Source organism: Aethalodelphis obliquidens, unplaced genomic scaffold (genome assembly GCF_003676395.1).
Source record: "Aethalodelphis obliquidens isolate GAN/ISIS:26980383/991018 unplaced genomic scaffold, ASM367639v1 scaffold23, whole genome shotgun sequence".
Taxonomy (NCBI): domain Eukaryota; kingdom Metazoa; phylum Chordata; class Mammalia; order Artiodactyla; family Delphinidae; genus Aethalodelphis; species Aethalodelphis obliquidens.
In genome coordinates this window covers 19,805,568-19,832,673 of record NW_020837967.1, presented here as the reverse complement: position 1 = coordinate 19,832,673, position 27,106 = coordinate 19,805,568, and the positions used below count along the sequence as shown (strand labels likewise).

The window sequence follows — 27,106 nt, the reverse complement described above, 5'->3', positions numbered from 1 at the left end:
GTGCTAATTCTGGTTAATATCAGGATTGAATTGAATTGTGGACACCCAGCTGGCACTGGAGAATTGTTCAGTGTGGGGAAAAGTCAAGTGTCAGAAGCATGGTGAGGGTGAGTAGGGGAAAGCAGTGCATTTTTCCAGGACGTGGGGATACCGGCTTTGCCCACCATACACAATCATTGAGGGAGTCATGTGAAATCACATAAGACAGCACTTTACAAATGGAGACGTACTAGACAGAGATGAGGTATTACAAATTTTGTGAACCAATATGGAACCCAGATAAAAAACTGGTGCCCCAGTTTCCAGCAAAAACTCTCCTTCTCTTGTTCACCAGGTATGGATGAAATCCTCTCGGCACAGTCTCTCTCCCACTTGCGCTGTCTTCCAGGGACATCTGGTAGTGTGCCCTGCAGGGCTTCAGGTGTGTGTGGCCTCCTGGAGCATTGGTTTTATGCAAATAAAGAGTTGGGCAGAAACATTCATTTTTTTTAAGATCATAAATGCATTTAATTTGACTCCCAGGAAGAAAAGAGTTGGGAAACGTATATGAAGTGATATTTGCTATGCCTTTTTTTTGAAGTATAGTTGATTTACAATGTTGTGTTAGTTTCAGGTATACAGCAAAGCGATTCTGTTATACACATATATATTTTATATATATATATATATTCCTTTTCAGATTCTTTTCCCTTATAGATTATTATACAATATTGAGTATAGGTCCCTGTGCTATACAGTAGGTCTTTGTTGGTTATCTATTTTATATATAGTAGTACACATATGTTAATCCCAAACTTCTAATTTATGCCTCCTCCCGCTTTCCCCTTGATAACCATAAGTTTGTTTTCTATGTCTGTGAGTCTATTTCTGGTTGGAAATATTCTTCTTTAAATAACATTTTTCATTCATTCATTCAACCCATGTTTATAGAGTGCATGTGGAGTAGAATTAGATATTAAAGTAGCTGAAGAGTCGTGATTCTCTCTCGTCACTTATTCACGATCTGTAACACAAATCTATGTGCAGGATATATAATAACCCTCAGTTGATCAGGATCTTAGTCTGTCCAGGCTGCTGTAACAAACTACCATAGACTTGAGGGCTTAAACAAAAAACATTTATTTCTCACAGTTCTGGAGGCTGGGAAGTCCAAGATCAAGGTGCTAACCGATTCAGTGTCTGGTGAGAGCCCACTTCCTGGTTCATCGATGACCATCTTCTCACTGTGTCCTCACATGCAGAAGGGGCTAGAGAGCTCTCTGGGGTCTCTTTTATAAGGGCACTAATCCCATTCATGAGGGTTCCACCCTCATGACCCTAATCACCCCCAAAGACCCCACCTCTTATACCATCACATTGGGAACTAGGATTTCAACATATGAATTTGGAGGGGTGGGGGAAGGAAGATATAAACATTCAGTCCATAGCAATCTGTATAGGCAACTAATCTTACCCTTCCATTCCCCAGTAGTTTGACAGTTTATTTTAATTCAAATATTTTTGCAGTCATTATGTAACTTGAAAGTTTGGACCAGCATGTTGAATTACAGCCATAAAGATTGTGTCAGACTTTTCTATGCTGCTGGTTCTGAAATTTCCACCACGTGATAAATGGTTTTCTTGACCTCAGGCTCTCTAAACCTTGAAGCACACAATGGTGTGTCTTTGAAATGTTCTTCCCTAGCTAAGAGTAATAATCACTCATTCCTTTGTAAAACCATACTATGTCTTCTTTACCCAAAGTTCTCTTCTGTTAGTCCCATCACTAAGGATAGCTATTCAATAACTAGCTGTTCTTTCCACTTACACTTAAATTAAAAAAACAAAAAAACAAAAAAAACACCAGCAAGGAGCAAACTTGAAGGAAGCCATCATGGTATTGCTGAGAGAGCTGGGGTCTGACCCAGGAAGATGGTGTGACTCTTACCCCACCTAAAAGCATGCACCTTTAGTCAAAGTCTTCAACCCTCCAGGGACCCTTCTGCATAATGGGGACACAAGTATCAACATTGTGGTTTCCCTCACAGTGCTTTTCAACCTTGTCTACAGGGTACCTCTATGTCAGGGTCCCTGCTTCCAAACTTCCTTGACATTCCGTGCTCATCCTAAACATTTAGGTCTGTTCTACTTACCCTTCCGCAATGTAACCAGACTTGTTTTAATGTACAAATAATGTTTTTCTTCCCAAATCTTTGAGTGAAACTGATGCTCCAGAGAGAGGCTTTACATACCTCTAGCATATTACAGCATACCTCTGGGATGTACCTATACTTTAGAAGTGTGGTTGTTAAGATGATATTCAGGGCTGAAAATATTCAGCAGGTATGCATCCGTAAGAACAATATTGGCCGTTAAAAATGCTGGAGAGGGTGTGGAGGAAAGGGAACCCTCCTGCACTGCTGGTGGGAATGTAAGTTGGTGCAGCCACTGTGGAAAACAGTATGGAGGGTCCTCAGAAAACTAAAAATAGACCGCATGATCTTGCAATCCCACTCCTGGGCATATACCTGGACAAAACTATAATTCAGAAAGATACATGCACCCCTATGTTCATAGCAGCACTATTCACAATAGCCAAGACATGGAAACAACCTAAATGTCCATCAACGGATGAATGGATAAAGAAGATGTGGTACACATACACAATGGAATACTACTCAGCCATAAAAAAGAGCAAAATAATGCCATTTGCAGCAACATGGATGCAACTAGAGGTTTTCATACGAAATGAACTAAGTCAGAAAGAGAAAGACAAATACCATATGATATCGTTTATATGTCGAATCTAAAATATGACACAAGTGAACCTATCTACAAAACAGAAACAGACTCACAGACATAGAGAAGAGACTGGAGGTTGCCAAGGACTGGGGGGGAGGGAGAGGGATAGACTGAGAATTTGAGGTTGGTCAATGCACACCATTACATTTAGAATGGATAAACAACAAGGTCCTACTGTAGAGCACAGGGGACATATCCAATCTTCTGGGATAAACCATCATGGAAAAGAATATTTTTTAAAAAATTGTATATATGTGTAAAATTGAGTCACTTTGCTGTCCAGCAGAGATTGGTATAACATTGTAAATCAACTATACGTCAATAAAAATAAATAAATAACTATTGGCTGTTAAAATATTAAAACACCTTTGTTTCAACTGGTAAATAACTGCTCCCCAAGCCCTTGAGTGGCATCCATTTCCCACATCACTCCTCTCCCCCGACCCCTGAACTCTGCATGCTCCAGGAAGTAAAGAGTTAATGCCTGTACTCCAGGGACCTCTGGGACCCTCCACCATCTGATTAGTTGGTGGCCAGTACCATACAGGCTGTTAACTATTTTGAATGTCATCCCATGTTACATGTAACATACATGAAGCTGCTGGCACAGGCTAGCCACTAAATAAGCGGTAGGTATTTTCAGTCCTGTGGCTTTGGAGAATTGTCTACTTGGAGTCTGTATTTTGAACAGCAGTGTAACCAGCATCCTTCCTTCCCTTGGGGAACTGCACCTTCCCCATTCTCTGAGGTTCTGCTGAGGCTTCCAACTGCAGCACCCCATCCCTCCAGTGGCTCACAGGATGGGCAGTGATGTAGGTCTGGAAGATCAGGGTCCCCGTTCCCTGACAGGCATGTGCACATGACCCAAGATAGAGCAATAGGAAGCTTCCCTTAGAACTCTACATAGTCATCTCTCAGTATCCACAGGGGGACTGGTTCCAGGACCCCCCTGATCCCCACAGATACTCACGTCCCTTATATAAAAAGGTGTCTGAAATTCGATCTGCAGTTGGTTGAATCCACTGATACGGAGGGCTGACTGCATTATGAATGCAGGGCCTGAAACGCTTCTTGTCCCCCTTTGAAACATGAGCTGAAAGGATGTGGCCCCAGAGCTCCTGTCTGTGCAATGAAGGAGGAGCCTGGGAAGCGACACACAGACAGAAACAGACAAACGGAGGGACTGAGAGGAAGAGAGGACCCTGGTGATGCTGTCTGAGCACCAGACCAAACTTTCATCCTTTACAACGGTGATTCTCAAGCTTGAGTGTGTGTCAGCATCACTGGAAGTGCTAATGAAGAATGCAGAGGCCTAGGGATGTTGAAGTGGGAAGGGGTTGGACCCTCCGTATTCGTGCCACACTCTCCAGGTGATTGCGTCCACATCAAAGTTCGAGAAATACAGCTTTACAAAAGCATGCGATCCAATACACCTCCTCTTTTGCTGTAGCTACTTAGGTTTCCAACAAGCAGACTGGGAAAAGCACCTAGAACTTTCTGGCCCCACGTAGACAGGGAATAAAGCAAATTTCTGGTCAAGGTCCCAGTATCCCTGATCTTGGGTAGCTTAGTGAATTGCAGGTTTTACTCATGAGGAATATTCTCCATGGACCCAGGGGTGGCGGGAGCGAGATTTTGAAGTGGTTAAGATGACTCCTCCCATCTTTCTGGGCTCCCCTGCGTCTACAGTTATCTGAAGGGCATTCCCTGAGCTGGAAGAAGTTAGGCGGCAACCTAAGCTATCAGGCAGATGGCAGAGGAATGGGGAAATAAACAATAAACAACAACTGAGTAAAGACAAGTTGCAGGACTCTGGGACACATGGTATCAGAGCCCTTTCTCTTCCTTTTGCCTTTGCATCTCTCCGTGTGCTGGGTTCATTCTCTTGAGCTATCTCATGTGATGTGACTATCGCCAGCTCTGGGGCTCCATCCTGAGGGGTTCAAGACTGTAGGACATCCACCAACCAAGCTGAAACATCCCAACCTCCTCACTCTAGCCTGAATTAGGTTATACCCTCTTGCCCGGGTTAACCCTGTGGCCAGGGGATAGCAGCTCTTACCAGAAGGGGGTGGGTGGCTGCTGGCTGGGCAGACAAGAGCCGCCCCATCTCATATTAATAGTGAGTCACGTGGTATTCTTATATCCGTCACCTCATTTGATCTTCACAGCAGCCCCACAAAAACATAAACTATTACATTTATTAGCGTTGATGAGGAAACTGAGGCTCACAGAGTTCCTACATGGCAGAGCAGGATCTGAACCCTGGCTGTATTTTTTTTTTTTTTTTTTTTGCACCACACAGCATGTGGGATCTTAGTTCCCAAAACAGGGATCAAACTCATGCCCCCTGCCCTGGAAGCACGGATTCTTAACCACTGGACCACCAGGGAAGTCTTGGCTGTATTTTTAAAAAGAAAAAGAAATATAATTGCTCACTTAGGCCCCAAAGTCCATGGTTAAGGTCGCTTCAGGCATGGCTGGATCAGGGGCTCTAATGATATCATCAGGACTCAGTATCAGTCCATCTCTTGGCTCTTCCTTACTTTGTGTGGGCTTCTGTCCCAGCTGCCTGTGACAGCAGCAGCCCAACCCTCACTCCACAGTTGTCTCAGGATTTGGGACCAGTGGGTAAGAATAGAAGCCTATTCCTGGAAGCACAGAGAAAATCTCTCATTAGCCCAGATTGGGTCACATGACCACTCTGCACCAATCACAGGGAAATGCAGCAGACTGATGGGCGCAGCCCCGGGTCACGTGACCCCCCTGGAGCGGTGAGGAGGGAGGGGTGTGTGTGTTTGTGTGTGTGTGTGTGTGTGTGTGTGTGTGTGTACTGAGGTGGTTTCATAGGAACCACAATTCATTAGGAGGTGGAAAGGATGACTTGAAAGAGGAAATCAGGACACACTTATTAGAAAGTGTGAGTGAATGCCAGGCAGCAACATCAACAGATGTCTACTACAGTTGGACTGTTGTCATTTTATTCTAGCTTTGCTGGGAAAAAGCCAGTAAGAACAAATTCAGCAAATCACAGACTTGCACTGAAGAGAAGAAACTCAAGAGTCTACGGAGCTCAGCCTTTTTTCTCTAAATAGAACATAGTTTGTACTATTGAAGACAGATGATTGTTTATTCTATGCTGAGAGCTCTCTGGCCAGACGGATTCCAAATATCCTTCCATCTGCAGATCCTTCCAGGGCTTTGCAATTTTTACTAATTAATGAGAAGACTGGGGGAGGGGAAACTTAAAATGAAGTAATAAATATGCTTGGAAGAAAGTTAAAGGGCTGAGTTATTTCACAGTTCTGGAATTCAGAGCAATGAAAAAATAAACAGTCCTATTGGCTCAAAGGAGAATGCTTTCATCCATGAAACAACTTTATTTAGATTATTTTGGTGTGTTGAGAGACTTTCCCTGAGGCTATATTATAAAATAACTCCTCACGTTTTTATTCTATTGGGCCTTGTGAAACAAGAAATTATTTGCTGCGTTTAGTTGCTGTGTAATGGGGCTTTTCTATCATTTACATGTCCTTGGTATCTATTAATTCACATCTTTTTAGAAATGTAATTGTGGAAGCAATTGTCATTAAAATTTCTTGTAATGTATAAAATCTAGATAATGGGACCGAAGGCCTGTTTGACCAAATTGCCCGTGTCAATACAATTTCATGGGTTTTAAAATTAGGAAAAATTTTTGAAACCGGTCCCTGGTGATAAACATTTGAAGATGATTTTTGATCTCTGAAAAAAAAGTGTTCCCAAAAACACAGGTGAAATCAATTCCTTTCTGAGTTGATACTGATGGTGATTTAATGAAACTAATCTTTATGAATTAAAAAGGATATTTATTTATCTTACCTACCAAGTTTGAGAGTCTGGTGGTTTCTCAGCCAGATGAGATATTACCTAGGAGCTGCACACTTAGAACAAATTGGGCATGGCTCCTATGATAAATAATGTCAGTTTTTGAGTTCCGTTGTTCCACTCTGGTTAGAGAATCATTATCATTTATGGAACCCTACACGCATATGCTTCATTTTGGTCCAGAACATCTTCCGTTGCGCTAAATTCTTAGGAAGAACAAAGTATGTGCAGAAAGGGTGCTAGCCTAGGGAGGAAGCTGAGTAGGGAACTAGCTACAGTATAATGCATTCATGAGATGTTGGAAGGAATCTTTCCTAAAGATTAAGGTCCCACAGATTTAGTTCATACAGGAACTCAACGAATATTTGTTCAAAGAAGAAAAAAAATAGGTAAAGGTATCAGCATAAAATCACCTTGCAGACAAAATTAGAAAAGCCCCGTGTAGACATTCCTCTTAATTTACACCTCCCCACCTGCCCCTCCTAGCTGGACCTACTTTGACCAATGCTATAGGAGTCAACATTGTCATTAAAGAATGTCATACCAGAACTCAGAGAAGAATGCGTTTGCTCACCTTCCCAGAGATAAAAATAACTGTGAGCTGGGATAGAATTTTCTAAGGCACACGAAATCAGCCTTTTCAGTTGTGAAAAAGGAAACATAATTTTCTTCGTTGCATCATATGTACTTGCAGAAATGTTCTCCCACAGAGAAACCCACCCCACTGTGTTTAAGTAACTGATGTCCCCAAATGTATTAGTCACAGAGAACATCTGGGTTGTACAATTCCAGGGGCAACAGTCAGACGCTTCCACATGAATGGCACTGTGGAGTTTGTAACCCAGCACCCGCATAGTTATTCTTCTTAATAGCTATTGTTGAATTTGTTGCTTCTCTGAAGCCTCAGTTCATAAGGGCGTGGTCTAGTTTTTTCAGAGCTTCATCTCATATTAATTAGTTGGTTTGCAAAAAGTGTTGCCGTAAATTAATGCATTGTTTTTCTTTTCTCCCTGTTTTTCTGGTCTGTGGGACTGGAATTCAGGAAGAAGAGGGATCCCCAAAAGAACCACAATGCCTCGGGTTGGACCGGAAGATGGCAGCAGGTAGAGTCCATTCAGGGCAGCGCCTACTTTTCTGGGCTACTATTGTTGACAGCAAGGCTTGCAGAATCCGAAAGCTCTGCAGATTGCAAAGGAAAATCTGTATGTTCCCAGTGATTGGAAACATGACTAGAAATGTCACTTGTGATCTATTCCAGGCACGACATCTGGATAATCTGGTCATGATGCAGAAAATAGCTTCTTTTCTTTTTCTTCTTCTTTCTTTTATTGATTTCAGTTCTTGCTGAACAAATACTTGCAATGAAGTAGATGATGATAATGATGAAGAAATTTCAAATTCAGTAATACTGAAATAAGTAGTGTAGTTTTTTACTAGAGTATTTATGATTACCTTGGAAAATGCTATCTAGATGCATTTGCTGGTTTTTTTGTTAGTGTATAGTTAAATATGAAGCTTTGCTAAAGCTATTTACCCCATAATAGGACTTCGATTAAGATAATATGGAAAGAAACAAATCATGAGTTTATAACTTAGCTTCTGCCTATGATCGGTAATGATAATGAGATGTAATGGTCATAAAAATAAACATTAGTTGAATGGACCTCATAATAACGAAAGCTAAATCTTAATACTCTCAGCTTCTATTTTCCAATGGCTTTAATTTGGTGTTTTATATGATGAGGGGTTAGAAGAGGGCTCCAGACGTGTTTGCTGCTCATAGAGGGTCATGTTCTTGTAATTCAATGAAAATCAGGGAGCAGAATTAAGAAAATAAAAATGGTAACAAAAAGAATATGCACAGCGGGGGGGGGGAGGTTGGCACCCTGCTCTGATTTACATGGAGGAGAGACAATTAGCAGTTATCCAGCTCTAGCATCTCCCTCTACAGCCCTCCCAAGTGTCTACCCTCGCCAGTAACAGACGTTGCTTTAGTTGCAGGCCTCTTCTGATTCTCTCCCCTTGCAGATCTTTGCATGACTGACTCCTTCTCTTCAGGTAGTTCTCAGCTGGAATGTACAGTCCCAGAAGCTACCTTGTCATTTCTTGAAATCACTCTTCATCCCATTGCCCGTTTTTATTTTTTCCGTAACACTTATTAGGATCCCAAATCATCTTTCTGTTGATTGGTTTCTTTACTTACTGTCCTCTCAAGAGATTGTGGCATAGGAGTTGGGTCTGGAAGGAGAGATACGAAATCCATTTGTGAAGAGAGACACATTAGCTGGTGTGCTTATAAAGTGAAAACCAAATACTGTAAGTTGAATCCACAGTGATATCTACTTGGAGTTCTGCCCATTTTTTTGCTGACGACCTGATCCTTTGGCAGCTGTCACCTTATCCTGAGGTCTGTAATTTATATTTGCAGGGGCCCCCCAGGGGACAATGACGGGTTAATTGGGAGTGTATTTAAATTTTACCGCCATCGTTACCTGTCCTTTGAGCTCTAATAGTTCGGCATCTACGTACGTTGGAGGTTTTGTTTAATGTGACCTGCCTGTAATAGACAGAACCCTAATGCCTACTCAGAATCAGGTAGCATCCCCCCTTGACTCTATGCGTGATGTAGCTGAGCAGATAGAGTAGCCTATTGTAACAAGTCCCTTTTAATGTGATACAGCATGGGTTGCTGTCACCTGGTGCCTCATTTCAGCAAGACCAGCGCTGGGAAGTTTCATTAGATAGATGAGGTTTACCTTTACCTCCAGCCGGCCCTTCCGGTGCCCTGAACCTCTTCAGTGGGGTTGCTCCCCACTACCTCATCCCCCAGTTTCTCTACCTTCAGAAGGACATGCAGTCAGGCTCATACACCTCGGTGCATGTTAATTCACATCATTGTGTTGCTTCTTGTTCAGCCTGTTGGTATTTTAAGCCACAAATCTACCTGGGGAATGAAAACAATGTGGTGGTGTTAGAGGGATTTTAAACACCAGCAAACAATTAAAGAACAGGGGCATTTCTGGCTCCAACCACGATGCCTGGTTACACACTTTCTCAACCTGAGCATTGGATGGCCCTGAGTGTGGGGCCATGCAACGAAGATTCCATCAGATTGTGTGTCTGTTTACAAGTGAGGTTAGATCCTTTATCGAAAGCGCCATTTTAAAGAATTATTATATCCTTCTGATACAATATTCAAGGCAAAAGTAAAGAAAAGGATGGGAAGCTAAACTGGGTTAAGCTTATCACTCTGCACAGGCAAGGAAGAATGAAGTACTGGACCCATGAAAAATGGTGGTGAGATGGAGGTATTACGGTGAAGAGGTTTCCATATACTTAAGAGATCCTTTGATGCATCCGTGATGTTGCTCATATATTAGAGGAAAAAAAAGCAAAGATGCTTTACTGATAGTGACAAGGAGGAGGCTGTAATTCCAACCAGGGAGAACTCTACGTCAGCAAGAAGGCACGGTTTGAAGCCTGACAACGTGACCCAATAAGCCAGTTATTGGAAGGTGCTGAGGACAGGGTAGGAACTAGTCTACACGTTCTCACCTGGGTGTATGCCTTGTTTCTAAGCAGCTACTGTAGCAGAGTTGTCAGAGTTTTGGTCTGCATGGCTCAGGCCCCCCTCTCTCTCAGGTCCTTCTTTCCCTGGATAATTGCTCTTTCCGTTTTGCTTCTCCATGGAATGTGTTCCTTTCCCAGAGCCTCCTGTGATTACTCTGACTTTTTATTGTAGGGAAGAAATTATATGATCCGCCTTCACTTAATCTCTTTTTATTCTACTGAAAGGCCCTTGGAACAAGGCAAGAATCACACACACATACAACAGCTTATAAAAGGCATCGATATTGAATAAGATGAAAACTGAGCATTACTTTTCTTAGTACAGAGACTCAGGTTTATAGCTGACAGGAAAAAACAACAGATCTTGCTTAGGCTAATCTTATTGGTAGCCAAAGGAAAAGATATTATGTAGTACCAGTTTTCTAGAAAGAGGGAGATGAACAACTTTTCAGAGGTGGCCCATCATATCTTAATTTATTCATTCATTCATTCCCTCGTGGGCAATGAGAGCAATCTATGGGACAACTATGCTTTCTTGAGAGAATTCTTTTTAAAAATTAATTGGATCCTTTCTGATGGCTATGTTTCCTAAAAAAAAAAAAAAAAAAGTAATATGTGTTTTAAAAATGTTGGCTCTATCTTGCCACGTCTCTTGCCACGCATTGCTTTAGAAGCAATGCCAAGTCCTTTTGAATGCTGAAACGATTTTAAATGTGTTTAAAATCCAGGAAGACTTTGTGGAATCCTTATTAGCTTTTAGTTTGCATTCACCCTGTGCTGTTAGGGCCCCAAGATTGCAACACTTGGTTCATAAGAGGCGAGAAACCATTTTATGACTGTCAAAGAATTTCATCTGAATGTTCTCCTTTTGCGAAAGGTCACCTAGGGTGGAGTGGGCCCCAGCACACTTTCAGAGGTGGCTGTCTGTATCATCTGCACTTAGTCAAATTTTCATTTCCTGTGGTTTGTAGGTTCTTCAAGTGTAAAGTAACGAACCCCAAACGGTTAAAGTTCTTTAACTAAAAATGGATGCGATGAGGGAAAAATATATGTATTTTTTGTAACCTTTCTGGGGAAGTGAGACCAGGGTTCCACTCTGCAGCTTCTTAAGCGACGTGATGTTACTGTGTGTGTGAGGCTGGGCCCCCGAGGAGACTCAGAAGTCAGGCTTTCCGGCTGAGAGCCCTGGGAGGTGACGAAAATGAGACCGAGCCTCTGATAATTCAGACAAAATGTCTGCTTTTACTTTCAGATCATAGTAGAACCGTCCAAATGAGGTTTCTGGCCCAGCCAACCGTATTGCAGTCAAACTCCATTCTGATCGCGCCAACAAGTTATCTTCCTTACTGATCGTTCTGAGGCTCCAGCCAACGAATAGAAAATTGTTCAGGTGGGGAAGTTAGAAAACAGGAGCGTGGTGCACCGCCTTTATCCTGAATTTACTTTCTTTCCATTCTCTGAAACTTGGAACAGATAATCTGAGGATTCCTGGGAGGCCTTTTATTAGGGAAAATGCTACTGGGGTTTGTAGATGACTTTCAGCAAAGTCCTTATCTTTTTTTTTTTTTTTTTTTTTTTTTGCGGCACGCGGGCCTCTCACTGTTGTGGCCTCTCCCGTTGCGGAGCACAGGCTCCGGACGCGCAGGCTCAGCGGCCATGGCTCACGGGCCCAGCCGCTCCGCGGCATGTGGGATCTTCCCGGACCGGGACACGAACCCGTGTCCCCTGCGTCGGCAGGTGGACTCTCAACCACTGTGCCACCAGGGAAGCCCAAAGTCCTTATCCTTAAACCCCTTTATGGGACTTTGCTACCATACTTTTATTTTAGTCTAAGGAATCCCACTATACCGTGTCTACTTCAAATAATAATGATTAGATGTTACCCATCACGTACATTCTTCTGAAGCAATGATGGCAGCAACCTGCTTGCTGCTGGAGGCTCATCAAAGGAACAAAGTCCTCTGAGGGTGACACATTCCCTATTCCGAGAACTAAAACCCCACTGGACAGGAGGTCATGGGCTCTAACACGTATTCGTAGAGAGGAAGACGTTTCCAGAATTTACTTACAGATTCTGCACTATCAGGGTCAGTAGGAAAAAGTCTTTTTTTTGCCTGGATTTTCTTCACCTGTGAAGTCAGCTGGACTTGCCCTAGAATCCGAGGAGATGTTTCTCTGGTGACTGGGGGTGGGTGGATGGGGCCGGGGGTGTTGTTTGCCTCTGTCAGGAGAGGGTGGCCAGCCACGGAAGGCTTCATGTCTGCGGTGATGGGAGACTTCCTGGCCTGCCTATTAAAGTATGTCTGTCGGCTCCCAGCTCACTACCTTTCGCATCGAGAAGGTGTCAGATGGAGGAAATCGGGTTTCCAAGTTCTCAGCGCTCTCCTAGACAAAAAGCTCTTAAGTGATGGTACCACCCACGTCTCTGAAACCACAGCATATGTCCTCCTCAGCATCACCCAGAGAGCACTCTTGGCTTTTTCTCCTCCCCCCATGGGCAGAGAGCTAATCGTTTCCAGATCTTTTATTTAGGAAATTCAACAGACTGCTTATTGTTTGTAAATGGGAAAATACAAGTTTAGAGAAAATGAGGGTTTGCTTTAGTCCTCTGTGTTCAAGGTATACCTGATGCATTGTTGATTGATGGGCACCTGTGCCCTGAGGAGAAGCAGAAATGCACCTGCACAGCTGATGGTTGGTTTTGACACTGTGCGCATGTGCGCGGTGAGACACCCCGCCAGCTTTGTCTTGTACTACTCTCCATCCGATCCTATGTCCCCTTAGCATAGTGGACATGCAGTCAGAGAGCTTTCCAGAAGTTCATCCAGGTCATAACGTCAGTCAGTTACCAGGAATGAAATCTTCAGTGCGGTAATACTTGGAGCAGAATTGCCTAATGTGTGTGTGTGTGTGTGTGTGTGTGAGTGTGTGACAAGATGTGTTTCTACCCTATTTCACTTTCTTTTATTACTTTGTTGTTTGGTTAAAATGTGTTATTGGGTCTTCGTAAGAACCCCTTAGAAGACAAAGAATTGGGAAGGTGACATTAATATACAGAAGCAGCAATGATTAAAGTAGCACGTGCATTAAATAAATCAAACTGTACAGCGATGCTCTTTAAAGGTTTCCATCCTGGGGGAATCTCTCTACCCGCTTCCCACTTCCCACTTCCTTTCCCTGCACGTGAATAAGAAGATGACACTTGTGTTGCATGCAACGTAGTTGGATGCCCACCCAGCTCTCTCCTGGGAGTGTACCTTCCCTTCTGTTCTCAGGATATGCGGAGTGGAAAAATCACCATCTAGAAATTCCAGCTGATTATTGTCACAAAGGCTCTGAGGAGAGAAGACGTGAAGTTTTTACATCTCACAGATTGTTGTTGTCATTGTTTTTGTTGCCCTTTACCCATGTTTCTCTGCAAACATTTCAGTAAAGTGGCATTTTTGGTCCCGGGGCCCCTGAAATCAGCTGCTTTATTTCCTTGCTCTCCCTACCTCCAGTTCAACTTGGTTTCATGGCAGCCGTACTTTGCTACACGCTTCAGTGATTCCTGGTGGATCGGCCACTGTTCCCGAATTTGTGTATGGAAGGGGGCACAGGGTCAAGCAACATGGTTGAGAAGACAGTAAGGGACTTGTCCTACAGCTGCTTTGGGGCAGCACTTTATGTAATACGGGAAAATGTGATTGTCTGTATCAGAGACCGGGGAGGCGGTTTGGATGAAGTTGGGGGTGCGCCCTGTCTCCCACCTTCCACTTCAGCGCACACCTGCCCCACTTCCAGCACCTGCAGGCCTCTGCCTGAGGCTTTCTCTTCCAGAACCTGCTCTAAGACCCCTCAGGAACAGCCCTCGAGCGATCACTGGTGGGACTTGATGAACCGCTACCTCTGCTCTCTGGCCCCTTGGGGAGCACAGCTGGGGAGCACGGGCCACGCCGGCTCCCAGGGTTGCCCCACGGAGCCAAGCCCCAGTCACCCCCAGAAGTAGCTGGCTGGATAAAGCCCAGTGCCGGCTGCCCCCCTCCCATCTCTGCACCCCACTCCCCTCCTGGTGTATCCTCCACCTCCTGCAAGGAATCCGAACTAAAAGAGGGTCCCTTGACAGTCTCTGCACTGAACTCATCATAACATATTTGAAAGTGTCCATGAGTCTGGTTGAAATCTCAGAAAAGAAAACCTTTCAAAAAAAATTTTTTTTAAATACCTAAATACAAAATAGCTGCTTTGATTACTACCTTATTAACTGGTCAAAATGGTGGCATCGCCAAGCTTCTTAAAATTCCCTTTTTCTGACTGCAGCCCTCTGTCCTTTCCTGTTCACTGGGGATGGGTAACACGTTCAGCTTGGTTACTGATTGCATCCATGTGAACAGGAATAACCATCTACCCTGTTTTGAACCTGGTTAAAACCAAACAGCTTAGGAAAGAACACCTCTGGTTCCTTATCCTTCATCACGGAGAGATGATGGGAGGAGGAGACAATCAAACACGATAGTAAAATGTTAATGAACAACTTTCTCAAACAAATTATAGCCAAGAGCTGATATTCAGTCTATGAGCTCCACAGATATTCAGAAACAGTGAGTAATTCCGAACTCCTGCAAGTTGATTTTAACTGCTTATGGCTGATGTTACAAACAGGGCCACCTCAGCTTATAGATGTGTTTTGTTTGGCCCACAGTCTTGAAAAATTTTTTTCAATCGGTGGTCCATGTTTAAAAAGTGGAAAATGTCATGTAAAAATCTAGGTTCTGATTTCTCTCGAGAAATTTGGCCAGAGACTGGTCAAACCAGGCTTGCATCCTTAAGTGATAAAAAAAAATCAGCTGGGGTTGCATCCTCTAGATGTTCCCTCCCCATCCTGCCTGTGGTTTGAGGAGCAGGTAAGATGATGCAGAGGCTGTTGCTATAGAAACAGGAGGGAATGCTCTTCAAGCTGATGAGCACTTACCTCGGCCAGTGATCTTTACACAGTTCTCTGAAGTTCCCCGCAGTGATGGTTTCTTCTTCGTAAGAGGCTAACACTATACTCTTCAGAGGCTTCTCATGATTTCAGGAATGGAGGGCTACAAACATTTGGCAACTATGCAGGGTACCCCCAGGAGAAGGAACCACGTAACGGATGGGTGCGGCTGAACCGCTAGAAGTGTATTCCAGCTCACACTTTGGTGACACGTGATGTTGGAGGACTCGGGGTCACCTAAGGGGCCACAGTCTTCTCCTCTGGGTCATCCTTTTGTGGGAACTGAGGAACCACCATGTTCTCACTGAGAGGGTTGCAGCCAAAGACGTCTGTTTCTGCCTATGCTCAGCAGGCCTGATGTAACATCCCTTTGTGAGCATTTGCCCATCTGGCTGTGCACCCGGCACCTTTCCATGGATTTTGATCAAGCATGACTCCTGTGTGTATAGTAATCGTGGAAATTTTCAGCTTTCCTATCCAAGGAGAAGTTGACAAAAGGGACAAATTGCCCTTGGCTTTTTTCAAGCTCTAGAAGCAGAACAGATCAAGGACTCAAAAAGTCAGGGTTTCGCGAAGACCCAATTCTGGTATTTGGCCATCACTGTGAACACTGGGGCATCCATGCATTTGGTCCCACAGTTCATCTGTCTGTGTGTTCAGCAAGGGTGTACGGAACCTGCTGCTATGCTGGGTACTGAGATAGGGCCTGAAGTCTTGCCTTCTTGCTTTTTTTGTTCACCTGGAACCAGTTACTACCCTCAACCCTAATAGCCACCTTTCCAGAAGTTCGTGCTTTGCCATTTTTTCCTGTGCCTAGACTCTTCTCATAGCTGCCCTGCTCTAAGGGGTTCACAGTATGTAGTTCCTTCCGACAATTTGCAAAGGCTTCAGGAAAATGGATAATTGTATCACTTCCTTCAGGTGACTACAACTTTCTCTGTTCTTTACCTCCTACAACCGACTGATTTTATCCTTAGTTAATGTGGTCCAGCTGCCATGTTTGATTTTTGCATATTCATGATCACATCATCTGAATTGTTCTTTTCTAACAATTGAACATAAAACATCTGGTAACCATGCCGACCTGGTACTTAACAATAATACCAGCTAACATTTATTATGTACTTGCAATTCATTAGGGACCTTGCTAAGTGCTTTACATGGATTTCTTATTTGATCCTCCTAACAGCGCTATGGAATTGGTACTATATTATTCCCACTATGCAGATAAGGGAACTCAAGTTTAAAGAGTTCATTTATCCCAACACAAGTCTGCTTGAGCCCAAAGTCCTACCCTCTTAGCCATTTCAGCAACTCTGCAAATACCAAATGTCTTCTGGACAGAGTTAAGAATTTCTGAGCAGTACCGTATGAGAGGGTTGATTTTATATCCTTCTGATTTGAGCAAGTTTATCAGCAGGGATCTTAGCTCGGGTGCCCTTTAGAAAGGTTAAACTTCCCGGTTTCTTGTAAGGGAAAGCCGGGGTAGGACGAGTTCTTGGAATTTGCCCTGGGCATATAAAGTCATGCTTTGATGGCGATGAAGTAAAGAAATGAGAGTCTTTACCTTTTTTTTAAAAGTTTGGTGAAGTTGAGAATCTATGTTCTATTTTTTTAATTAATTAATTTTATTTATTTATTTTTGGCTGCGTTAGGTCTTCGTTGTTGCGCGTGGGCTTCCTCTAGTTGCAGCGAGCGGGGGATACTCTCACTTGTGGTGCGTGGGCTTCTTATTGCGGTGGCTTCTCTTGTTGCAGAGCACAGGCTCTAGGCGCGTGGGCTTCAGTAGTTGTGGCATGCGGGCTCAGTAGTTGTGGCTCGCAGGCTCTAGAGCGCAGGCTCAGTAGTTGTGGCGCACAGGCTTAGTTGCTCCGTAGCATGTGGGATCTTCCCAGACCAGGGCTCGAACCCGTGTCCCCTGCACTGGCAGGTGGATTCTTAACCACTGTTAACCACTTCCCCACCAGGGAAGTCCCGAGTATCTGTGTTTTAAATCTAATTAACTCTATTGGGACATTATATTTAAAGCTGGTAGAATCAAAAATAATAATAAACTTCCCTAAAACTTGGTTCTTCTATCCAGTGGTATGATTTCTGTTTATGGTGTCACTATCCACCTTGGTTTCAAGCTTCAAGGCCAGGTTTGATTCCTTCTTTCTACTTAACCTCTGTATCCTTCTTATTGAGTTCCTTTGTCATGTTTCTCATATCTATTCCAACTTTTTCAGTCTTGCTGTTACACTCCATTTTGGGTCGTTATTCCCTCTTGTCCAAACTATTTTAATAGTTTCCTAACAGGTCTCTGTGCATCCATATTTCACCTGCTCTTAAACAGCCTACACACCACTGACAGAGTATCTATTCATCTATTAAAATCACACCTAGGCTTGAAGGTCCAAGTTCAATTCTATAGTCTTGATGTAATAACGGAGGACATACCAAGAAGTAATCTCACCAAGACCTCCCTTATTGCCCATGATTTACAGTCACGTGTGGACATGTCTTACCCCTGCCAGTTGTTTATACAATACTTATATTCACCTATGCACAATTGCTCAATCCTATGGTAAGAGTGTATTTTGTTTTGTAGAAAAAACACCGAACTGTCTTCCAAGCTGTATCATTTTGTGTTCCCACCAACAATGAGTGAAATTGCATGTTGGTCCACATCGTTGTCAGAATTTAGTGGTGTCAGTGTTTTGGATTTTGGCCACTCTAGTAGGTGTGTAGAGGTATCTTGTTGTCTTTTGACTGGGTTGTTTTTATTTTTTAAATAACATTTCAATTTTCACTATGAGTATATATTATTAAATTATTAAAAATTTAGTCATATAGTAAAATGGGGAAAAGCTATTGATTTAATGTGAAGTGAAAACCAGAGGATATAAAATTATTTACCATAATTACAACTACAAAACACAAAACCCAATGCATAGCTTGCAGAGCTTTACAAAATGGAGGGAGAGGAAAGAGAATGCCCACAGTAGTTGTTTACCTTTATAGTCCTAGCTTCTAGTACCATAAGTATGCAATAAAAATTTTCACGGTTCTTAAATACATATTGGAATTAGGGATGAATTAATCTATTTTCCAAATTTGCCATAATGAGATGCTACAAGTTTTGTAATGAAAAAAAGTAACTGTATACAAATAAGACTGATTTCACAACCCCCAAAACAATAACATAAGGGAAGGGGCTTTAATGTTGTTCATAAAAAGATTTCAAGTGTAGCATCTACTACCACGGGGCTTCCAGAAATCTCCCTCAAGAGAGCACACCCTTCCTTCTTCCTGTTTGGAACAGTGATGGGTAATCATGGTGGCCATCTTGGACCACGTGGCAACTTTGAGGATGAAACCACATGTTAAGGATAGTGGGGGTAAAACACAGGAGAGGCCTTGGTCTCTGGGGCTCAATACCAACTCTGGACCTTTCTTTTACGTGTAAGAGCCAGAAAATAAAACTTTCTATCTCATATACACCACTGTTATTTTTGTTACTGTTCTTTGTAGCCAAACCTAATTGTCACTCGTGTTACTCTTACAAGACCAGGAAGCTTCTTGAGGGGAGGATGGTATCTGTGCATCTTTGTCTCCATCCAGGCACTCGGCACAGTGTGTGTAGAACCAAATCCTCAGTAACTCTGTGTGAAATGAAGGAATAGAATTCAAGGAACTTGGAGAACTGAGTGCAAAGCGCTGTGTGGGAGAATGCGGGCATCTGAAAATGAGTGAAACGTGCTCTCTGCTCTCAAGAAACCGATAGTAAAATCGTGTGTGCACGTGTGTTTGTGTGTGGTCACTGTTTGCATCTGACACATCGGGGTAGATAAACGCGGGAAGGGGGTTAGCCCTCTGTCTCTTTGAATAAAAACAAAATGTCCATTCACTTCTTGTTCTCTCCTGGCATCCTTGGTTCTTCAGCGCCTGCTGGAAAAGCCAGACCTTGCCTGGTGTTACTGTCACGTCTGAGCTTTGAGAGCTCTTTCCTTTCCTTCGAAGCCTGAGAAGGATTATTCTAGTGATATGTGAATAGCTGTTTGCGAGCGCACAGGAAGTGGTTCCCTAGCAACAGGAACCTCCGACTGCCTCTGAGCCTCAGCACGGTCCCTGCCTTTTGTTTTCTCTCCTCCGTCTCGCCTGTCAGCAAGTGGCCAGAGTGACTGCACCTGCTCTGAATTAGGGGGGCCGTTCGACCCCAGCCGTTCGTCTTCTAAGTCAAAGGGCCCTGTTCCTCTTTTGGTGGCGCTTCCTCATGAGGTCTGGGGCCTGTTTTGCTCCTGGTCAGACCATAATTACCTCAGATCACACTTCCTCTTTCGTCTTTCAGATGTTGACCAGAAATGGAAAATTCTGAGATGCCCGAGGAAAAATTTGAGTTTTTATGAAAAAAAAAAAACCTAGTGTTTGCACATTATTTCAAATGACCTAAATTTCTTAAGGAAAAGTTGAGTAGACTCTTTTTCCCCTGAAGAGTTCATTCTTACCCCATTCTTCACTTTGTTTGTCCACAGAAGCCAAATTCTTCATTCCTTATATAGGTCAGCATGTCAATAGGAGGTTGAATGCACAAGATGGCTGGGGAAATAAAGTATCTTCTTACAACACTGCCTCAGTCTAGCAAAATACTAAGTTCTAGAAAGAGTCATCCTTACCGGGGGCATTGATCCTCTTCCTGTTGGGGCCCCAGAGCCCTATTTTAGAAAGTGTAAATCTGTACAGACCGTAGCACATAGCTGGAGCATGGCTTCAGAGTTTGCTGACTGGAAATGCCTTGCTTCATCTTTGAATAGTAACCTGTGTGAGAACAGAGATCTTAGAGAAGATGGTCATACATCTTTACCTACCAATTGGCTGGTATCAGTTGGTAACATTGACTATCTGCTCAAACTGCTGGCAACAGGCGGCTAATTATAATTGAGCCTAACAGTCCCTAGAATTCTTATCTCTATAGCTTTTAAAATATTTTCATTCACTTATTCGTTTAACCAACAGATATTTCCAATTGAGGGTCTCCTATATGTGTCTACAGACCGTGGTGTGTCTTGTGGGAAAAACATGTCTGTAACCTTGGGGGGCGTTGTCAATTTGACAGAGGAAGTAAGACATGCACCCAAGTAACTATCAAGCAAGATGATAGCCTAAACAGAGATAAAACCATACAATTATAGACGTTCCCTTAAATTGACTCTTCCCATGAGAGAGCAGTGGTAGAGACAGGGCGAACCCACCTTTCTGGGTGATCAAGCAGAATGATCATGAGTGAAGAGAGCTGAGAAGTTACATCTGTTCTGTAGACAAACAGAGGACTTAGTCTCCAAGATGATTCATCTAGCTCTTTTGATTAAACTTACATTTATTAAAACAACAAAATGAAACAGCAAAACCCCGCTGTGTTATGATATTCTGTTTCCATCCAAATGGCCTATTTTTAACCAGTGTTAAGAGCCTGACATATGTCCTCCAAAGTGGCATAAAACAGAAACCAAGAAGAGAATTTATCTGGGATCTGGGAAAAGTAAAACATAAACCCGAGCTTAGGGGAAATTTGAAAGGCCACTGTTTATCTTATTTTCCTCCCAGGCAGTATTTTCCACTAGTAAATGAGAGAGAAAGAAAAATGCATCTCAGTAGCCAAACCCTCTGGGAGCCAGGCTTTCTCGTTAATAGCCATATCCCCTACGAGCTGAGTCTATCCAGGGTAGACTGTGTGCATGGTCACGGCCATGGTCATGGTTAACCAGGAAAAACGAGCTATAAATCACTGGAGATGTGGGAAAGGAAGCACCCCCCAAAGGCAGACAGCCACAGTGTGTTCTTTCTTGGGCTGGCTGAGAATAATGGGGAGCAGACATCTAAAAGCCATTCTTGATATAGCCAGGTGACAAGCCATTGGGGATCATTTCGGACTTTTAAAGAAAGAGCCACTGCCTTCTGTGGAACTGACACTTATTAAAGACGTACAAAGTGGAGAAGGCGAGACAGACCATAAGGGAGCCTTTTGTAGCCAAAAAAGTGCTTTGCACCCTAGGGCAGAAAGGACAAAAAGCTCCCAGTCGTGGAAAGTACAGAATTCCCCAAGGACGTGTCCTGAGTCCCAAGGCTGGGGCTCTGCTGTGACTAAGTGATTCCTAGGGCAGAGTTCTCTCTCCCCGCCACACTCAGGATCTTCAATTTTGAACCTAATTGCTTATAAGATCTTGGCTGGTTATTATTTTTAGGATGTTGTAAACAGATTCCCCATGACTTTTGATGAGTAAGTGCCGGGCTGTATTAGTCAGGGTTCTCCAGAGAAACAGAATCAATAGGATGTGTATATACATTTAAGATTCTTTCAATCTTAACATTTTTATGTATTTATTATTTTTTAAAAGTTGAAGTATAGTTGATTTACGATGCTTCAGGGGTACAGCAGGGTGATTCAGTTATACATATATATATTTTCATATAAAATATATGAAAATAATTTTTAGATACATATGGGGAGGAGAGACAGAGAGAGAGGGGTTTATGATGAGGAACTGGCTCATGTAACTTGGGAGGGGGTCAAGACCCAGGATCTGAAGATCTGCAGATATGGGAGAGGTCAGTCCAAAGGCCAGCAGGCTCGAGACCCAGGAAGAGCTGATGTTTCAGTTTGAGTCCAAAGGCAGGAAAAATTCTCTCTTACTCTGGGGAGGATCAGTCTTTTTGTTCTATTTATGGCTTCAGCTGATTAGACAGTCCCACCCACATTCAAGAGGGCAATCTGCTTTACTCATCCTACTGATTTAAATGTGAATCTCATCTAAAAACCCTCACAGAAACACCCAGAATAGAGTTTGGCCAAATATCTGGGCAACCCATGGCTCAGTCAAGTTGATATATAATTAATCTCTGACAGGCTTTGCCTCCTATGCCCATTCAAACAAAGTGAGGAAATTAATATTTATTGAGCTCCTACTAGACCAGACACTCTATGTTTACCTCTTTTTATAAATAAGGGGTAGGGGACTTCCCTGGTGGTCCAGTGGTTAAGCCTTTGCCTTCCAATGCAGGGGGTACGGGTTTGATCTCTGGTCGGGGATCTAAGATCCCACATGCCTTGTGGCCAAAGAACCAAAACATAAAACAGAAGCAATAATGTAACAAATTTAATAAAGACTTAAAAAAATTAAATAAATAAATAAGGGGTAATTTATTGCCCACTTTATGTAGCTGGGCATGAAGATGACAAGACAGAGGATGTATATAAGAAAGACCTCTCCTGTCTGTCAAATAAGAAGCAACGTTTCTTCAAAACACAAACTTATAGTTCAGAAAACAAACTTAAAGAGATCAGATTTGTGGTTACCTGAGGCGAGGGGTAGGGGCAGGGGGAATTGAATAAAGATGGTGAAAAAGTACAAACTTCCAGTTGTAAGATACTTAAGTACTAGGACTGTTATGTACACTGTGATTAATATAATGAACACTGCTGTACATTATATATGAAAGCTGTTATGAGAGTAAACCCTTAGCATTCTCATCACAAGGAAAATATTTTTTCTTTTCTGTCTATATGAGATGATACATGTTCACTAAGCTTCTTGTGATCATCATATCATGATGTATGTCAGTCAAATCATTATGCTGTACCCCTTAAAGATGTACAGTGCTAGGGTTTCCCTGGTGGCACAGTGGTTAAGAATCTGCCTACCAATGCAGGGAACATGGGTTTGAGCCCTGGTCTGGGAAGATCCCACATGCCGCGGAGCAACTAAGCCCATGCGCCACAACTACTGAGCCTGCACTCTAGAGCCAGTGAGCCACAACTACTGCAGCCCGCGCGCCTAGAGCCCATGCTCCGCAACAGGAGAAGCCACCACAATGAGAAGCCCGCGCACCGCAACGAAGAGCAGCCCCCGCTCACTGCAACATTGCCTGTGCAGCAACGAAGACCCAGCACAACCAGAAAATAAATAAATAAATAAATAAAATAATAAAAAAAAGATGTACAGTGCTAGATGTCAATTACATCTCAATAAAACTGGGAAGAAGGAGGAGAAAGAGGAGGAGAAATTTTCCGCATTTTGTAGTAAATACAACATACCAAAGCCTACATATGTTTAACATTCTTCATAATACTTTCACAATCATTTATTGAATTTCTCATTAAAATTCCTTGAGATCAAGTGGGACAGATATAATTTTCACTTTGCAGGTAAAGAAACTGAGTCACAGAGAAAGTAAGCAACTCGCTTACAGTCACATGGAAAATTGGAAGCAAAACCAAGATGCAATGCTCACATTTTCTGATTTCCAACATAGAGGAAAACCTCCACCATGCTTGTAATATTTATGTCTGCTAAATATTAGCATGTGGTGCTGATGGGCCTTCACAGTGGCAGGTGTCATAAGTGGGAAAGATCATGAGCTTCCAAGTCAGACAAGCTGGATGTGGATCCCATGTCAAGCTTGGCTTGTTTCACTTCAGGGAAATTCCTTGGCTGTAAAATAGGATAACGACACTGACCTCATCAGCTAGGTGTGAGGGTAACACAATGTCATATATATGGAATGCACAAGGCCAGGTACACGGTAGAGGATTAAGTAGAGAATTAAATAAGAAGAGTGTCTAGACCATAGTAAGCATCCAATAAGTGTTAGCCCTCATCGTGACTACCGTTGTGCTGTTGTTGCTGGTCCCCAGTGTATCTTGGCCTCTCCCTTCCCAGCTCTGCCACCTTACAACACTAACAAGATTAGGTAGATAAAGAGAGAGAATAAGACAGAGGGAGAGGGAATATCCTTGCTTCTTATGCTTGGTCTGTCTTCCTCATTACTGGCACCATTAGGTCATTTCTAAATACGTAATATGACAGCAGCTTTAAAAAATCTTACACTGGGCTGCTCTTTTCTTGTGTCTTTACCCAAAGTGACTTTGTTTAAATTTTCCCTTGGAATTATTTGCTGGCTGCCTGCAATGGCTGCTGAGGTCCTGTACCTGAGGGTCAGTCATCTGAAACTGGCCTAACTTGGCTTTGCATCTCTCTGTCTAACCCAGGACCAGTGCACAATACAGCAACTTGTATTTGTCCAAACCGGTGTTGGCTGAAATTATTCAGAAGACTTCCGTGTCAGAAGACCCCAACTCTCCCAATGCATTTTATCTATTTACCTTTCAAAATTGGAAGTTATTATACAGCTTAGTAATTTGAGCCATTAGGAATGGAAAGTACCAACTTGGTTATTCATCCATCTGAGAAGAAACAATTGGATCATAACTCCTTTAGCTCCAAGTTTTCTATTAAAAAAAGAGAGAGAGAGAGAGAGAGAGAGAGAGAAAATGGGAAAATTATGGATCTGGGCATTTCCCTTGGAGGAAAAGGATGTACCAATAGATTTTGGAGTATTTTGTCTCCTCTGGCCTCCAGCCTGGGAATCACTCACTAGCTGTGTGGCTTTGGGCAATTTGACGACTTTGCTGATCTGAGCCTCAGTCTGCTTGTCATTAAATTAAGGGATTGGGACGCATCACCTATAAGATATCTTCCAGCTTGAAAATTCCATCATGCTAGCTAGAATTTATGCAAGGTGCTATCCTAGGAAATCCAACAAGCAAAAAGAAAATTCATTGGTTTTATTTCACTTGGAGGTCATCACCTCTTTATTATCCAGTATCTGCCACCCAGTCAGGTCATACTGGGCTCCTATGAGAGCTCTACTGGTCCAAATTTGGTCAGATCTCTGCTTTATTTGCAGGAGAACTAAAGCAGATGAGAATTTCCCTTAAGAGACGTGGATCCAAAGAGGGTTCACCTAGGATGTGGTAATGTGAGCAGTGAAGGCAAATAAAAAAGGGCAATCAAGCACCTCCTATAATTCTGGAGAAATCATTCACTCTTTTGACCAACACTTACAGAGAGGCAGTATGGTATCGAGACAGGCTGGGACCTGGGACCCTTTGCTGCAATGCTTGCACCTGGACAAACATCTCCTTAAGCAACAAAATGCAAAGAAACCATAAGGGACTAAAAATAACTGCATGTATGTGCAGTTGGGGCAAATTATGGGCAAAAGATACAAAAAGACAAAAATAAAGGACAAATATTGCATGATTCCATTTATAAATGGAATGTAGAATCTGAAGAGAATCTGTGCGCCGCTTCTGAAGAGCCAGGAGCCAAAACAGGGTACTTACTGCGCATGTCCCCTGCACACAACACCGCCAGAGTGGTGGGCAAAACACCTAAGCCAGCCCTCCAGCCCGACCCCTGGACACACCCCTACCTTCACCCCATGTAATGGACCAGCTCCCCTGAGCCTCTATTAACTACCATTCTACTTTTTTTTTCAAGAAACTACAATTATTTTTATTGAAAAATGTGGAAGTGAAATATTATATTTATTGCATTTTTAACATCTTTATTGGAGTATAATTGTGTTACAATGTTGTGTTAGTTTCTGCTGTACAACAAAATGAATCAGCTCTATGTATAAATCTATCCCCATATCCCCTCCCTCTTGCGTCTCCCTCCCACCCTCCCTATCCCACCCCTTTAGGTGGTACAAAGCACCGAGAGCTGATCTCCCTGTGCTATGCGGCTGCTTCCCACTAGCTATCTATTTTACATTTGGTAGTGTATGTATGCCCATGCCACTCTCTCACTTCGTCCCAGCTTACCCTTCCCCTCCCTGTGTCCTCAAGTCCATTCTCATTCTACTTTTTATCTCTATAAAATTTTTTATTGAAGTATAGTTGATTTACAATGTGTTAGTTTCAGGGGTACAGCACAGAGATTCAGATATATATAGATATATAGATATTCTTTTTCAGATTCTTTTCCCTTACAGGTTATTACAGAATACTGAGTAGAGTTCCCTGTGCTATACAGTAGGTCCTTGTTGATTATCTATTTTGTATATAGTGATGTGTATATGTTAATCCCAAACTCCTTATTTATCCCTATCCCCCTTCCCCCTTTGGTAACCATAGTTATTTGACTACCCTAGACACCTCATATAAATGGAATCATACAATATTTGTCCTTTTGTGTCTGGCTTATTTCACTCAGCATAATATCCTCAAAGTTGATCTACATTGTAGCATGTCAGAGCTTCCTTCCTTTTAAAGGCTGAATAATATCCTATTGTATGTATCTACTACATTTTGTTTATCCATTCGTCTGTCAATGGACATTTGGGTTGTTTCCACCTTTTGACTACTGTGAATAATCCTTCTATGAATATGGGTGTACAAGTATCTGTCAGGTCCCTGTTTTCATCTCCAGAAGTGGAATTGCTGGATCACACATTAAATCTATGTCTAATTTTTAGGAACCACTCATTTTCTTTTTCTTTAAATTTTTTTGTTGTGCTGTGAGGCATGTGGGATCTTAGTTCCCTGACCAGGGATTGAGCCCACGTCCCCTGCAGTGGAAGCGTGGAGTCTTAACCACTGGACCACCAGGGAAGTCCCTGGGAACCACTAATTTTCCACAGCAGCTGCACCATTATACATTCTCAGTTAGCAGTGCACAAGGTTTCCATTTTCTCTACATCCTCATCCAACGCTTGTTCTTTTCCATTTTCCTGATAATAGCCATCCTAATGGGTGTAAAGCAGAAACTCACGTTTTGAGTAAAACAGTACTTTGCTGTGTAAGGCTGTCTTGTCCATCGTAGGAGGTAATATCCCTGTTACTCCAACTCACCCACTGGAGGACCACTGGTGGAGAATACTGATTTTTTTGTTTTTATAAATTATGAGCAACAGCTAAACTTTCTGTTGAGTTCTTTTAGCCTCAGGGGGCTGCTTGAAGTCTAGCTGTGCAGGGAGAGTTTAAAGGTCAGCCCAGAGATGAGCGCAAAGTTTATGCCGAAAATTTGAGGCTCCCCTCTCTCCTGTTCTCCTTTCCCAGATTTCTCCCCCTCGTTTTCTAGCTGACGTGGTTTCTCTGCCTCT

General features: G+C 42.8%; 1 protein-coding gene across 1 annotated transcript in view; it reads left to right on the top strand.

Moving 5' to 3' along the window:
- The window catches only part of FAM107B (family with sequence similarity 107 member B), a 217,220-nt gene that overhangs the window by 71,967 nt on the left and 118,147 nt on the right, over positions 1 to 27,106 (top strand). Inside the window, exon 2 of the mRNA XM_027121916.1 lies at positions 7,691 to 7,751. Within this exon, the coding sequence (XP_026977717.1) occupies positions 7,691 to 7,751 (61 nt within the window). The remainder of the gene's footprint in view (positions 1 to 7,690; positions 7,752 to 27,106) is intronic.